Source organism: Camelina sativa, chromosome 11, assembly GCF_000633955.1.
Source record: "Camelina sativa cultivar DH55 chromosome 11, Cs, whole genome shotgun sequence".
In the NCBI taxonomy this organism is placed as follows: domain Eukaryota; kingdom Viridiplantae; phylum Streptophyta; class Magnoliopsida; order Brassicales; family Brassicaceae; genus Camelina; species Camelina sativa.
This window is the reverse complement of record NC_025695.1, coordinates 41,310,118-41,323,560: the sequence shown is the minus strand read 5'-3', so window position 1 is coordinate 41,323,560 and position 13,443 is coordinate 41,310,118. Positions and strand designations below refer to the sequence as shown.

General features: G+C 38.3%; 3 protein-coding genes across 4 annotated transcripts; 2 read left to right on the top strand and 1 right to left on the bottom strand.

Annotated features, from left to right (window-relative positions):
* Nucleotides 5,930-8,213, top strand: LOC104725849 (probable inactive receptor kinase At5g53320). The gene is made up of 2 exons (XM_010444588.2): nucleotides 5,930-7,347; nucleotides 7,488-8,213. Exons 1-2 carry the CDS (start codon nucleotides 6,156-6,158, stop codon nucleotides 8,111-8,113), a joined length of 1,818 nt encoding a protein of 605 aa, XP_010442890.1. The 5' UTR covers nucleotides 5,930-6,155; the 3' UTR covers nucleotides 8,114-8,213.
* On the bottom strand, nucleotides 8,290-11,159 carry LOC104725848 (myosin IB heavy chain). 2 transcript variants are annotated; one of them, XM_010444587.2, is made up of 4 exons: nucleotides 10,765-11,147; nucleotides 10,260-10,578; nucleotides 8,638-8,696; nucleotides 8,290-8,556 (listed from the first exon to the last, which is right to left on the bottom strand). In XM_010444587.2, exons 1-4 carry the CDS (start codon nucleotides 10,994-10,996, stop codon nucleotides 8,525-8,527), a joined length of 642 nt encoding a protein of 213 aa, XP_010442889.1. In that variant the 5' UTR covers nucleotides 10,997-11,147; the 3' UTR covers nucleotides 8,290-8,524. The 2 variants fall into 2 exon arrangements, with proteins under 2 accessions (XP_010442889.1, XP_010442888.1); XM_010444586.2 differs by lacking the exons at nucleotides 8,290-8,556; nucleotides 8,638-8,696 and adding exons at nucleotides 9,275-9,553; nucleotides 9,649-9,707 and having other exon boundaries at nucleotides 10,765-11,159.
* On the top strand, nucleotides 11,406-13,164 carry LOC104725847 (ubiquitin-conjugating enzyme E2 10). Its single transcript, XM_010444585.2, has 5 exons — nucleotides 11,406-11,579; nucleotides 11,714-11,797; nucleotides 12,107-12,234; nucleotides 12,367-12,471; nucleotides 12,737-13,164. The coding sequence occupies exons 2-5, from the start codon at nucleotides 11,728-11,730 to the stop codon at nucleotides 12,878-12,880; spliced, it is 447 nt and encodes a 148-aa protein (XP_010442887.1). The 5' UTR covers nucleotides 11,406-11,579; nucleotides 11,714-11,727; the 3' UTR covers nucleotides 12,881-13,164.

Genomic DNA, 13,443 nt, shown 5'->3' with positions numbered 1-13,443 from the left:
AAAATAATTGTAACAAATTAGTCAAATTAACTTTCAAGTATATTATAAGGTCCAATGGTGTCATCATACTCTTTTCTATCATCAAACTTTCCAAAATTGTCCAATTTTGCATCTTACTCTAAACATGATGATGTTCTACACTATATCACATATATGTTCAATACATTGAGACAAATATTTGCCAAATTGTCCAATTCTCTAACAATTTTGTGTTGCACTGCTATCTTTGATTAATAGTTTTGGATTCATCTTTTTTAATCATTAATAGTAATGTAATAAGTCTTTAGGGTTTAGGGTTTAGGGTTAAGGGTTTAAAGTTTTTTTTGCGAGGGAATTGCTATATTTTGAGTCCTTTGCAATGGATTTGCGACGCATTTGCTATGGCTCTAGCAAATCAGTCGCAAATTTGTCGCAAACCTTGAATATCTAATTTGCAAAAACCATCAAAATAATTGTAACAAATTAGTCAAATTAACTTTCAAGTATATTATAAGGTCCAATGGTGTCATCATACTCTTTTCTATCATCAAACTTTCCAAAATTGTCCAATTTTGCATCTTACTCTAAACATGATGATGTTCTACACTATATCACATATATGTTCAATACATTGAGACAAATTTTTGCCAAATTGTCCAATTCTCTAACAATTTTGTGTTGCACTGCTATCTTTGATTAATAGTTTTGGATTCATCTTTTTTAATCATTAATAGTAATGTAATAAGTCTTTACGGTTTAGGGTTTAGGGTTAAGGGTTTAAAGTTTTTTTTTCGAGGGAATTGCTATGTTTTGAGTCCTTTGCAATGGATTTGCGACGAATTTGCTATGGCTCTAGCAAATCAGTCGCAAATTTGTCGCAAACCTTGAATATCTAATTTGTAAAAACCATCAAAATAATGTTAAAAGTTAGTAAATTCACCTTATGAACACATTCAAATGTATTTCAGAATAATTCTATTAAGTTTTGTAATATTTATAAAAACTTATTATCCTAACTTTGCAATGGATTTGCTATGGCTTTCGCAAATCACTCGCAATTCCATAGCAAATTTGCTATGGAGTTTGTTCTCGCAAAATCGTCGCAATATTGCGATGGATTTGCGAGGAAAGGGACCTTCCCAGCGAATTTGTCGTAAATGCGTCGCAAATGAGCAGCGGATTTGCGACGACTGAGTTCCTCGCAAATTTGCGAGGGATGTGCTATGGTTTTTTATTTCCTAGTAAATCCCTCGCAAATCTATCGCAAATTTGCGAGAGCTATACTCCGTCGCAATGTGTCCTCGCAAAAGGCTTGTTTTTTTGTAGTGAAGGAGCGATTTGAAGATGTTTGTGATGATCCTATGGCCGAGCTTAAGCAGTTGCAAGAGACTGATGGTATAGTAGATTATCACCAGAAGTTTGACTTGATTAAGACTAGGCTTAATCTTTCTGAAGACTATTTGGTGAGTATTTACTTGGCAGGCTTGAGATTGGATACACAAATGCATGTAAGGATGTTCCAACCTCAATCTGTGAGGCATTGTTTGTTGTTAGGAAGGTTATATGAAAAGGCGCATTCTAAGAAACCTTTTCAATCAACTTGGTCGCCTAAAGCAAACAATTCTGCAAGTAATCCGAAGTTTGCAAGGGAGTTGGAAGTTCGAACTGAGTCTCAAGGAGGACGGGGTCAAACAAAACCGTTTACTCCAGCACCAAAGAAGCTATCTCAGCAAGAGATGAGCGAGAGAAGGCCTAAGGGATTGTGCTATTTCTGTGATGAGAAGTACATCCAGAGCATTATTTGGTGCATAAGAAAACTCAGTTGTTTAGTTTGGAAGTGGAGGATGAGTTTGTGGATGCTGAGGAAGTGTTGATGTGTGAAGAGGAGAATATGCCACAAATATCTGTCAATGCAGTTTCGGGTATCTCTGATTACTAGACTATGCGAGTAAGGGGAACTTATAACAAGAAGGTTCTTTTCTTCTTGATTGACTCCGAATCAACGCATAATTTCATGGATTCTAAGATGGCAACTCGGCTAGGATATAAGGTGGATCATGCGGGTTTAACACGTGTGTCGGTAGCGGATGGCAGGAAACTGAAGGTTGATGGTAGTATCAAGGATTTTAAGTGGAAGTTGCAAACTACAGAGTTTCAGTCTGATGTGTTGTTAATTCCATTACAAGGGATAGACATGGTACTGGGAGTACAGTGGTTACGAACCTTGGGTCCTATTACTTGGGATTTCATGGAGCTGGAAATGGGATTCAGGTTTAACAAGCAAAGGGTGTTATTACATGGAATTAAGAATGGATCAGTAAGGGACATTAAGGCTAAAAAGTTGCAGAAGAAACAGGAGGAACAAGCACAATTCACCATGGTGTGTGTACATCAAGTTCAGGAGGAACATGTGAGTGAATTGTGTAGTTTGAATGCAATTACTGAAGTTTGTGAGGAAGGTAGTGCTGTTGAGAAGTTGGTAGAAGGATTTCCTGAGATATTTGTAGAACCAACTGCACTACCACCGTTCAGAGATCAACATGATCACAAGATTAAGCTGTTGGAGGGATCTAATCCTGTGAATCAGAGACCTTATCGTTATAAAGTTCAACAGAAGAATGAAATTGATAAGATTGTCGAAGACATGGTTTCTGGTGGTACTATACAGATAAGCTCGAGTCCTTATGCATCTCCTGTTGTTCTAGTGAAGAAGAAAGACGGCTCATGGAGATTGTGTGTTGATTACAGGGAGCTAAATGGTATGACGGTTAAAGATCGGTTTCATATTCCTCTGATCGAAGACGAATTTGGTGGTTCAAAGATTTATTCTAAGATTGATCTTCGAGCAGATTACCATCAAGTTAGGATGGATCCGAATGATGTTCATAAGACAGCATTTAAGACGCATAGTGGCCACTACGAGTATTTGGTAATGCCATTTGGTCTTACTAATGCGCCTACAACTTTCCAAAGTTTGATGAACTCTGTCTTTAGGCCGTTCTTGAGGAAGTTTGTGTTGGTGTTTTTCGACGATATATTGATATATAGTGTGAATCTGGAAGAGCATATTCAACATCTGAGGAGTGTGTTTGAGCTTATGCAACAAAATAAGTTGTATGCTAAGATGAGTAAATGTGCTTTTGCGGTGAGTATAGTGGAATATTTGGGGCATTTCATTAGTGCAGAGGGTATATCTACTGATCTGATCAAGGTTAAGGCAGTGCAGGAGTGGCCTGTACCGAAAACTCTTAAGTAGTTGCGAGGATTCCTGGGGTTAGCTGGCTACTATCGCCGGTTTGTGAAGAACTTTGGAACCATTGCTCGACCTCTTCATGCACTAACTCGTACGGATTCTTTTACTTGGTCTAAGGAGGCACAACAAGCTTTTAAGCATCTTAAACTTGCGTTATGCCAGGCTCCAATACTATCTTTACCTTTATTTAACAAGCAATTCATTGTGGAGGCTGATGTTTGTGGCCATGGTATCGGTGCTGTGTTGATGCAAGAAGGGCATTCATTGGCGTATATAAGCAGGCAGTTAAAGGGAAAACAACTTCACTTGTCGATTTATGAGAAAGAATTGTTGGCTGTTATATTTCCTGTCAGGAAGTGGAGGCATTACTTGTTATCTGGTCATATTATTATTAAAACTGATCAGAGGAGTCTCAAGTATTTGCTAGAGCAGAGGTTGAACACTCCGATTCAACAACAATGGCTACCGAAATTGCTTGAATTTGACTACGAGATTCAGTATAAGGAGGGTAAAGAGAATCTAGTAGCGGATGCTTTGTCTCGAGTGGACGGATCAGAGGTGTTGCATATGTCAATGTCTGTTATGGAGTGTGACTTGATGAAGATGATTCAAGCTGGATATGATTCAGATGCGGTTCTAAAGGCTATTATAGAAGAGCTTAAGAAAGATCCGGCGGCTAAGAGGAATTACTCTTGGAGTCAAAATGTTTTGCGTAGGAAGAGCAAAATTGTGATTCTTTCTGATGCTACCTTGAAGGATACTATCTTATAGTGGCTTCATTGTTCTGGAGTGGGAGGACATTCTGGTAGGGAGGTGACTCATCAGCGTGTCAAGGGCCTTTTTTACTGGAAATGTATGGTTAAGGATATTCAAGCTTATATTCGAAGTTTTGCAACTTGCCAGCAGTGTAAGAGTGATAATGCTGCGTATCTTGCCTTGCTTCAACCATTACCAATACCATATGCAGTTTGGAGTGAAGTGTCTATAGATTTTATTGAAGGGTTACCTGTTTCTGCTGGGAAATCGGTAATCATGGTGGTGGTGGATCGTTTGAGTAAAGCTGCCCATTTTATTTCTTTGGCTCATCCTTACAGTGCATTATCAGTAGCTCAAGCTTATTTGGACAATGTTTTCAAGCTCCATGGGTGTCCTACTTCTATTGTCAGTGACAGAGACACTGTTTTTACAAGCGAATTTTGGCGAGAGTTCTTTACATTGCAGGGTGTGACTCTCCAAATGTCAAGCGTTTATCATCCTCAGAGTGATGGTCAGACAGAAGTGGTGAATAGATGTCTCGAAGGATACTTGAGGTGCATGTGTCATGATCAACTGCACTTGTGGAGTAAATGGCTTGCTTTGGCAGAATATTGGTATAACACTGACTATCACACATCGAGCCAAATGACACCTTTTGAGATTTTGTATGGTTAGGCTCCTCCAATTCACTTACCTTATTTGCCGGGAGAGTCGAAAGTTGATGTGGTGGCGAGATCCTTGCAGGAGAGGGAGAATATGTTGATGCTGCTCAAGTTTCATCTTTTACGAGCACAACATCGTATGAAACAAATGGCGGATCGCAGGTGTACGGAGCGTGAGTTTTCAATTGGTGATTTTGTTTATGTGAAGTTACAACCATATCGCCAGAATTCGGTGGTCGTGAGAGCGAATCAGAAGCTAGCTCCGAAGTACTATGGACCGTATAAAATTTTGGATCGATGTGGTGCAGTTGCTTATCGTCTGGAGTTACCCTCCTCGTCTCAAATTCACCTTGTTTTCCATATTTCGCAGCTCAGGGTATTAGTAGATAACGTTTCTACTACAACTCAATTGCCTACTGTGATGCCTGATGTGTTTAGGAAGGAACCGACAAAGATTCTTGAGAGGAAGATGGTGAATCGCCAGGGCCATGCTGTGACTAAAGTCTTGGTTCAGTGGGTTCATGAACCAGAGGAGGAGGCAACTTGGGAGTTTTTTTTATCTTCAGAGGAGATTTTCGGAGTTTGATGCTTAAACCTTGTGGTCAAGGTTCTGTTGAAGGGGGGAGATGTGTTACAGAACCAAGCGTGTGGCTCTCACGTGTGAAAGGGTCATTTGAATAAAAGCGTATCAGAGAAGGACGCGTGGCAAGAGAAGAGAAGCGGATTTGGATGTGGCCGTTAGAAGATATTTAGCTGGCTCCTTTCTCATTTTCATATTGAATCATTTGTAAAAATTCTCTAAAAAAACAAAAAAAAACAATCTCTCTGTTTTTGGCTGGGTTTCTCTCATCTAGAGAGCTGACTATTTCGATTTTGTGTTTCTGATGAACATTGGATTGATTATTCATTGTTTGGTATTGAATCGAAGAAGTTTGTGTTTGATTGCGAAGTTTATTGTATTATCTCATATTCTCAAAGATTCTTTTCTCGAGTTTGTGTGTGGGGGTGGGTGGATAAAGAGAGATACTAGGCAATTAGCATGAGCCATGATACTCTCTTTTTGTAATTTCAACTGTTAAAAAACACGACTTAGGTTACACCACCAAAATCAATTGTTCAAAGGTTGAAATCTAATGTGGAAAACTCCAAACCAAAAAAAAGTAACAAAAGTTTGAAAATTTTGAGTTCCTTTCACCGTGATTTTCTCAGCAAAAAAAAAAACAAAACAAAAACAAAAACAGAGTTGTTAGGCGTCAAGTCAACAACTCGCCGAACCTAACATTAACCTAAAGCAACCCACTCTCGTTATATAATACTACACAGATTAAATAAAAATTACACCTATTGTTTATATCTTATTACACCTCAAAGTCAATAATTGTAAACTTATTATATAAACTCACTTCCTTCATCCATTATTATAAGGTTGTCACTTTACCCTTGAACCAGTTTTTTCTGTTCTCCACCACCCAAAGAACAACAAACACTGAATATTTTCCGGGGAAATGAAGACTCAAGTTGTTTTAATACTCGTCGGAGTAATGTTCAACATCTGTAACACAGAAGCAGAGACGATAAAAGAAGCTAAACACGCTCTTCTTCAGTTCGTTAACAACGTCAATCACTCTCATTCACTAAACTGGTCACCAAAACTTTCTATATGTACCGAATGGGCCGGTGTTACCTGCAACTCCGATCATTCCAGTGTCGTTGCACTTCATTTAGCATCCACGGGTCTACGGGGGCATATCGAGTTAAGCACCATAGCCAGGTTAACCAATCTTCGGTTTCTTATTCTCAGTTCTAACAACATCTCTGGACGTTTTCCTCCAAGTTTACAAGCTTTGAAGAACTTGACCGAGCTTAAACTCGACTTCAACGAGTTTTCTGGTCCTTTGCCTTCTGTTTTCTCTTCTTGGGAGCATCTACAAGTTCTTGATCTCTCTAATAATAAGTTTGATGGTAGTGTACCATCTTCGATTGAGAAGCTAACTCGATTACACTCTCTGAGTCTTGCGAATAACAAGTTTTCAGGTGAGATTCCTAATCTCCGTATTCCGGGTCTGAAGCTGCTCGACTTAGCTCACAACAATCTGACAGGAACCATACCTGAGTCATTGCAGAGATTTCCACTCTCAGCATTTGTCGGAAACAAAGTTTCCTCCAAAAAGCTGGTGCCTGTTCATTCATCATTAAGGAAACACACGAAACATCACAACCATGCAATTCTTGGCATAGCATTAAGCGCATGTTTTGCGATACTAGCTCTGCTTGCTATCTTATTGGTAATCATCCATAACAGAGAAGAGCAAAGAAGATCTACAAAGGAAAAACCGAGCAAGAGGAGGAAGGATTCAGATCCAAACGTGGGTGAAGGAGATAACAAGATTGTGTTTTTCGAAGGGAAGAATCTTGTCTTTGACTTAGAAGACTTGTTGAGAGCTTCTGCAGAAGTTTTAGGGAAAGGTCCATTTGGGACAACCTACAAGGTTGATCTCGAGGACTCAGCGACCATTGTTGTGAAAAGGATCAAGGAAGTGAGTGTGCCTCAGCGGGAATTCGAGCAGCAAATCGAAAATATTGGCAACATCAAGCATGAGAATGTTGCCACTTTAAGAGGATATTTCTACTCTAAGGATGAGAAGCTTGTGGTTTATGATTACTACGAACATGGAAGTCTTTCCACATTACTACACGGTACGTTGATATTGTCACTATTTGAATTTACTAATGCATAGGTGGCTAAGTTAGTCTACTGTATGAGTATCCCTTAGCATATATATCTTACAAAACTAAGTTAGTCTATGTGTGCATCGATATGTGTTTTCACTATTCAGGTCAGAGAGGTCTTAGGGAACGGAAACCTCTAGAATGGGAAACTAGACTGAATATGGTGTATGGCACAGCAAGAGGAGTAGCTCATATCCACTCACAAAGCGGAGGCAAACTAGTCCACGGGAACATTAAATCCTCAAACATTTTCCTCAATGCAAAAGGATATGGCTGTATCTCTGGAGCAGGAATGGCCACACTGATGCATTCGCTACCCCGGCATACAGTTGGCTATCGAGCACCAGAGATAACGGACACAAGAAAGGGGACCCAACCGTCGGATGTGTATAGTTTCGGGATTTTGATATTTGAGGTACTAACAGGAAAATCAGAAGTAGCAAACCTGGTGAGGTGGGTGAACTCCGTGGTTAGAGAAGAATGGACCGGAGAGGTGTTTGATGAGGAGCTACTGAGGTGTACCCAAGTAGAGGAAGAGATGGTGGAGATGCTGCAGGTTGGTATGGTTTGCACAGCGAGATTACCAGAAAAGAGACCAAATATGATTGAGGTAGTGAGAATGGTGGAAGAAATAAGACCAGAAAAACTAGCCAGCGGATACAGATCAGAGGTTTCCACAGGCGCAACAACAACTCCAATTGGAAGTCTATCAGGATCGCCGTATATACTGTGAGAAAGACTATTCATCTTTCCTTTTATGTATTTGTTCAGAAAAGGATTTCATTTTTTCAGTTCAGTCAATGAAAAAAGGCATAAAGCTACCTAGCTTAACAAAAAAAAAAAAAAAGTTAGTGAATGATGTATATATTGATCAGTCGCTCTCAAAAAAGAACCAGAAAAGGAACTTAATTCACACATGAATTTAAATAAAAAACTTCTTCATATAAAAAAAGTACATAGTTCTTTCTAGTGAAGAACAAAAAACAAGACGAAACAAAATATAATAAACAACACATACCGCCCCTGATTTCAGCTTTTAGTAGCCAACAGAAAAGAATCCATTCACATTCGAAAGTCGAAACAGGTCTTACTAATGGTCCCTCCCAAGTTTATGAAAAACAGCGAGGAAAGTTGAGAGATATAGTCACTTCCACAAAAATTTGGTCTTGATACCCCCTGAAAAGGAGTAGTAGTGCTTGATGAGCACTAACTTAGATGGATTCAAAAACAAAATTTTCAGATATTAGTCATTCAAACCTTCAGATTCCTCAAAAGAAACTTCCTTTACTAATGAGGCAGAAGCATTGTACTCAAATCTGGAATGAACAAAAGAGGAAACTATTATCAGCATAAGACACAAACTACACATAAAATCAAGGCCTGAGTTTTACTATAAGAGAGATATACAACATGTTTCTACGGACTAGTATTGTTATATCCATTTTAAAAAGTTTATATCAAAACTAGAATCTGTCATCTAACAATATTTAAAATTACCCTTGGCTAACCTGTTCATAGTTTTCAGCTCTAACTAGAGGTATTAGTTGTAATCATGTATAATTTGAAGTACTAATTTCAGTACTTATCCCCTAAGAGTGTTCAATCTTTATTTTGTTCCATAAAAGTGGATCTTCTGGTAGCCAAGTCACATAAGAAACAAAGCTGTTTCCAATTTATCAGGAAATGAGATGAATATAAACAAAAGACTTATGTGCATTCTAAGAAGAGACAAATAAAAACAGGCTAAAATATTCATATGAAGANATGTATTTGTTCAGAAAAGGATTTCAATTTTTCAGTTCAGTCAATGAAAAAAGGCATAAAGCTACCTAGCTTAACAAAAAAAAAAAATGGGGTTAGTGAATGATGTATATATTGATCAGTCACTCTCAAGAAAGACCAGAAAAGGAACTCAATTCACACATTAATTTAGATAACAAACTCCATATAAAAAAGTACATAGTTTTTTGTAGTGAAGAACAGAAAACAAGACGAAACAAAATATAATAAACAACACATACCGCCCTGATTTCAGCTTTTAGTAGCCAACAGGAAAGAATCCATTCACATTCCAAAGTCGAAACAGGTCTTACTAGTGGACTCCCTCCAAAGTTTATGAACAACGAGGAAAGTTGAGATAGTCACTTCCACAAAAATTTGGTCTTGATACCCCCTGAAAAGGAGTAGTAGTGCTTGATGAGCAAACGAAACATGCACAAACTTAGATAGATTCAAAAAACAAAATTTCAGAATATTTGTCCTTCAAACCTTCAGATTCCTGAAATGAAACTTCCTTTACTAATGAGGCAGAAGCATTGTACTCAAATCTGGAATGAACAGAAGAGGAAACAATTATCAGCATAAAACACAAACTACACACACATAATCAAAAGCTGAGTTTTACTATAACAGAGATATACAACATGTTTATACGGACTATGTGATATCCATTTAGAAAGTTTATACCAAAACTGGGACCTGTCATGTGTCCTCTCACAATATGTAAAATTACCCTTTGCTAACCTTCTGAAGTTTTCAGCTCTAACTAGAGGTATTAGTTGTAATCATGTATAATTTGAAGTACTAATTTCAGTAGTTATCCCCTAAGAGTGTTCAATCTTTATTTTGTTCCATAAAAGAGGATCTTCTGACCACTAATAGCAAAGTCACATAAGAAACAAGAGCTCACTAAATCTTAGAGACTAAAACGACCCACAACAGTTGTTCTCAGTAAGACAAGAGCTGTATTTCCAATTTATCAGGAAATGAGATTAAAAAAAACAAAGGACTTATGTGCATTCTAAGAAGAGACAAATAAAACACGGTTAAATATTCATATGAAGAACAGAGGGACAACAACAAAAATGGGATCCAGTTACCTGTTAGAAAGAAGCACTTCAAGTTCATAGTCAGATGCACTTTTAGTCACATCTACCATAACCTGAACAAGTTCAGTCTTTCGAGTGCTGGCCATGAATAGATCATATTCCGTGGGGATAATGATAGCAAAGAAGTTATCGCTCAATTTGCTCAAACACATCTTCTCTACTGCTGCCAGGGCTATTCTCCTGGTCATAGCTTCAGTCTCGGGATCAATTAGATAGATAGCAAAGTCAGTGAGGATAAAAATACGCCTCTTCATCTTCCCCGAGCCGGTGAACTTCAAAACTTTATCAGCAAATAGAATCGACGTATCACCTATAACAACAAATCATAAATCACCTTCTCATCACACAAAATTCACAAACCACATTGCAACTTCAAACAACAATCACATAAGAATCAAAATACAATCGACTAGATCCGATTACAGGAGATAAAGGACCAAACCAGCAGCTGAATTGATCAAAATCAACGAAGATATCAAATCAAAAAAAGGCAAACCTTGTTTCTCCAGAATACGCATCAATCCAGGACGCGTAGAGACGTGGAGATAATCACCACGGTGCTCTCTAAAGCGAGACGCTTTCCTCCTTACTTTACCACCAGCGAAAGGCGTCTGATCTCCTCCGTCTACATCACCCGCACCATGATCTTCATCTCCGCCATCAAAATCAGGCGGCGGAGATTCGTCGCCATCGTACTTCGGCCGTCTTTGTACCTTAGACCGGTCCATCCCTCACTCACGGCGACGATGACTCGAAATCGGAATCGGTTCACTTCAGATTCATCTCAAAAAGTAAGAGAGAGAGAGAGAGAGACGACGTGTCTTCAAACGATTCGTCTAAATCAAAAGATAAGATCTCAACCGTTTGATTATTTGATTTTACCGCAGCGACGCGTTTCGATGCCACGTTGATTTCAAAATTTAAATATAAGGTCTCAGCCGTTAGATTTTTTTTGAATGCCACTTGATTTGTTTTCTCTTTGAATTTTAAACACAAGATCTCAGCCGTTTAATATGACTTTATTCCAAACGACGACGTTTCGCATGCCACTTGATGTTATCATTTGTTTATAAGAACGGCCGCGTCGTTTTAAAGCTGAGTCCCCAACTAGTCAAAAGAAAAGTATATATCGTGGACGTGAGCACAGAGAATAATAATTCTCTTCCTCCTCCTCTAGCGTCCACCACCATCTCTCTCTTTTTTTTTTTTTTGGCTTCTCTTTCCCCCAAAGTCTTTGGTTCTTCTTCTCCCTAATACGAGAAGAAAAAGGCGAAAAGCTCGCCAGTCCGATTACGCGAAATATCTCATAAGGTTTTTTTTTTTATCTCCTGTAGCGTTTTTAGATCTATATCGTTTTATAATTCTCACGGATTTGTAGTAGCTTCTCTGATCCGTTTAGAATCTTTGTTTTGATTTTTTTTTTATTTTTCTTGAAATTGTCTTAGGTTTTTGTTTGGATATGGCGTCGAAGCGGATCTTGAAGGAATTGAAGGATCTGCAAAAGGATCCACCTACGTCATGTAGCGCAGGTACCTCTTTTGTGTTTAATCTGAGCTGGTGTTGATAGATCGGGTTTTTTTTTTGGGACGTGCTTGTGCTTGGATTCGTTTGGATTTGTGTTGTTTTGTACCGATCTCTAGCTAAAAGTGCTTGGTATTATCTTGTTTCATGTTAGATCTTATGATTCTGAGTCTCCAAACTTGTTTTCGTTGTGTGAATTTCTGGGATCTGTGTGTGTCAACTCATACGTGTGAAGATATAAGCCTGATTTCTTCTTTGTTTGTTTGTATAGGGATGATGTTTGAGTTTTTTTTTTTTTTTTGTTTTTTGTGTTACAGGTCCAGTTGCTGAAGACATGTTTCATTGGCAGGCAACGATAATGGGTCCTTCAGAGAGTCCTTACGCTGGAGGTGTTTTCCTTGTAACCATCCATTACCCTCCGGATTACCCTTTCAAGCCTCCTAAGGTGATTCCGAATGTTTTGAGAATTGCTATTAAAGTCTGGTTTTATGTGTTTTTTTTTTATTTTATTTTGTTCTTTGTTGTGGTTTGTGTCATTATCTCATTGTTCGTTTGTATGGTTTGATGAAATCTATAGGTGGCCTTTAGGACCAAGGTGTTCCATCCCAACATTAACAGCAACGGTAGCATTTGCCTCGACATCTTGAAGGAGCAGTGGAGTCCTGCACTCACCATTTCCAAGGTTCGGTTTTGTCTTGCTTTCTGTAAACATTATAATCCCCTCTTATCAAAACTTGTTTTCACTGCTCTATTCCCATTTGAAGTGAATAACATTGTGCTGTCTTCATTAAGCTTTTGACTCCTGTTGATGAAAAATGGTTGTTTTCAATTGTCTTGTCTCTCTTTTGCTTGAGAATTTTAGCTGTGAAGTCATTTAGCTAAGACTCATTTGAGGATGAAAAAGGTTGTTTCCATTTCTAACTACTTAACTTTGCAATGAACAACAGGTGCTGTTATCGATCTGTTCTTTGTTAACTGATCCAAACCCGGATGATCCTTTGGTGCCCGAGATAGCTCATATGTACAAGACCGACAAGAACAAGTACGAGTCAACTGCACGGAGCTGGACTCAGAAGTATGCCATGGGCTAAAAAAAAGGAAAATCCCGCCTACTAAATTATCTCTTTATGAAAAAATCTGCCTTAATTTTCTATGTATGAATGATTCAATAGACATCTCTCTCTTGTGTCCTCCTTTTAACTTTCTGAAAACAGGACCAAATCAATTGGGTTCTGTTTTAAACAAAGCCAAAAAAAAACATCCGTCTTTGTGAAACTAGAATCTGAAAATCTTCTAGTGTTTCGTCTTGTGGTGAAATTATGTTTATGTTGTGTGATGGTTGAGCTAAAGATTTGTTCAATTTATTTGACTATCATAGGCTTCAAATTTGCAGTGGGTACATGACTTTGATCTTCTGATGAAATCATTGTTCAGTGTGTTTATGTTCTCTTCTCGTTAATGAAAATGTTTTTACGCATTCTCTAACTTGCTGCACTGCGCACTTGTTCACAGCACTCTCTGCTTCACAATCAACGATTTTTGTTGTTTATATAGCCCCACTAACAGCACTTGCTCGAATTCAAATGGTGATGCAACAACCATACTCACAATCCTTTTAGGCTTTTACTCATGTAAAGAACATCATTAACATTAT

Excerpts from the sequence above, each read along its gene's own strand:
- LOC104725849 (XM_010444588.2), top strand. The coding sequence starts at position 6,156 with ATGAAGACTCAAGTTGTTTTAATACTCGTCGGAGTAATGTTCAACATC. Across the intron at positions 7,348-7,487 it reads TCTTTCCACATTACTACACG|GTCAGAGAGGTCTTAGGGAA; the intron begins GTACGTTGATAT and ends TTCACTATTCAG.
- LOC104725847 (XM_010444585.2), top strand. The coding sequence starts at position 11,728 with ATGGCGTCGAAGCGGATCTTGAAGGAATTGAAGGATCTGCAAAAGGAT. Across the intron at positions 12,235-12,366 it reads ACCCTTTCAAGCCTCCTAAG|GTGGCCTTTAGGACCAAGGT; the intron begins GTGATTCCGAAT and ends TGAAATCTATAG. Across the intron at positions 12,472-12,736 it reads CTGCACTCACCATTTCCAAG|GTGCTGTTATCGATCTGTTC; the intron begins GTTCGGTTTTGT and ends AATGAACAACAG.
- LOC104725848 (XM_010444586.2), bottom strand. The coding sequence starts at position 10,996 with ATGGACCGGTCTAAGGTACAAAGACGGCCGAAGTACGATGGCGACGAA. Across the intron at positions 10,579-10,764 it reads GCGTATTCTGGAGAAACAAG|GTGATACGTCGATTCTATTT; the intron begins GTTTGCCTTTTT and ends TTGTTGTTATAG. Across the intron at positions 9,708-10,259 it reads GAAGTGCTTCTTTCTAACAG|ATTTGAGTACAATGCTTCTG; the intron begins GTAACTGGATCC and ends TGTTCATTCCAG.